Here is a 1,263-nt window from a genome sequence, read left to right on the forward strand (position 1 = left end):
TCCCCGGTTTTGGGCCGTTTTTTCTCTTTTTTATTGACTTTTATTGTTTTTTTTAGTTTCCCTTTTATTCTGTGTTTTCTCTTAACTTTTTTATTCATGATTTAACAACGAGACATTTTTAGCCCCTTTTACCCCCGTTTTTTTTATTCATTTTTTTTTTTAACATTCAATAAAGTTTTAATTTTTTTCTTAGTTTTCATTTTAAGTTTAGGGGAGCATTTTTTACGTACGTGTTTATTTGTTCTTTTAGTTATCGCTTTTCTTTTTCTTATGATTTAATTTTTATAATTTATTTTTTATTTTTGTTCGTTTTTATTTTTTAGTTTATTAGAGAATATATTTTGTATAAATGTTTGGCCCTGACGTCCCCGGGGGCAGGGAAAAAAGAAACAATAAACAGCAGTCGAGACGTCAACGAGTGTTTTTATATCCTCCGGCTTTGAACCACCGGAGTGTGCCAATTTGTTGAACCAACACAGAGACGATCAGGGAAGTTTAAAAGTTAAGTACTGAGATCATGATATTTTTTACATAGGAGTGGAGTGACTCAAAACTTTTTTTGAATAATTAGAACATCCTTTTATTTATTTTTTATTTTTAAATGAATTTGGCTGGTCTGTTTCTCTTTTTTTATTTGTAACTTCAACTTTTCAAAGTGGAATCTGAGTATTTTTTAGTTTTTTTTTTCCCTGTTTCGGTGTCACCAGACTGGGTTTTATACTGTCGTTTTTTTTTTTCTTTTGGGTTTTAAAGGGGGTTTTAAGCCTTCAGCTCTGACGCCAGACTTGCTGGTTTTGTCTTTGTTTTATGGTAAGGCCTTCAGCCGGGCTCCCCACTTGGAAGTTTTTTTTTGTTTTTTGGTTTTACACATTCTTTTATTTATTTATTTTTTTTAGATTACTTTTTTGTATGTATTTTACCATATGGTTAGGCTGAACGTCAGAAAGTGGTTTCAACGGAACACCCCTATTCAATTGATTAAAATTTAATTGACAGGGGTTAACCAGGTCTATTTGCCCTTTCCCCGCCAATCAAGGGGGGAGAAATTTAAAAGTGCCTTAAAAAACTGGGACGGGACCCTGGGTTAGCGGGTCCCCCATCCCAAAATTCAAAACAAATTCTTTTCTTTCCCCCTTTTTTGATCCCCCACCCCCTTACCCTAAAAGGGTTCCCCAACCCCTTTTAAAGGGGGGCAGCCGTGGCCCGAACCTACATTTTTCACTGCAGAAAAACTTTCCTTTAAGTATTTCGGTTAGCCCGGAA

The 1,263-nt window shown here is 34.7% G+C and overlaps 1 protein-coding gene across 1 annotated transcript in view; it reads left to right on the plus strand.

The window, feature by feature from the left end:
- LOC138863253 (uncharacterized) overlaps positions 1–443 on the plus strand; it is a 139,387-nt gene extending 138,944 nt beyond the window's left edge. Inside the window, exon 8 of the mRNA XM_070127435.1 lies at positions 324–443. Coding sequence (XP_069983536.1) covers positions 324–443 — 120 coding nt within the window. The remainder of the gene's footprint in view (positions 1–323) is intronic.
- The last annotated feature ends 820 nt before the right edge of the window (positions 444–1,263 follow it).

The sequence above is a fragment of the Penaeus vannamei genome, chromosome 11 (assembly GCF_042767895.1).
Source record: "Penaeus vannamei isolate JL-2024 chromosome 11, ASM4276789v1, whole genome shotgun sequence".
Taxonomy (NCBI): Eukaryota; Metazoa; Arthropoda; class Malacostraca; order Decapoda; family Penaeidae; genus Penaeus; species Penaeus vannamei.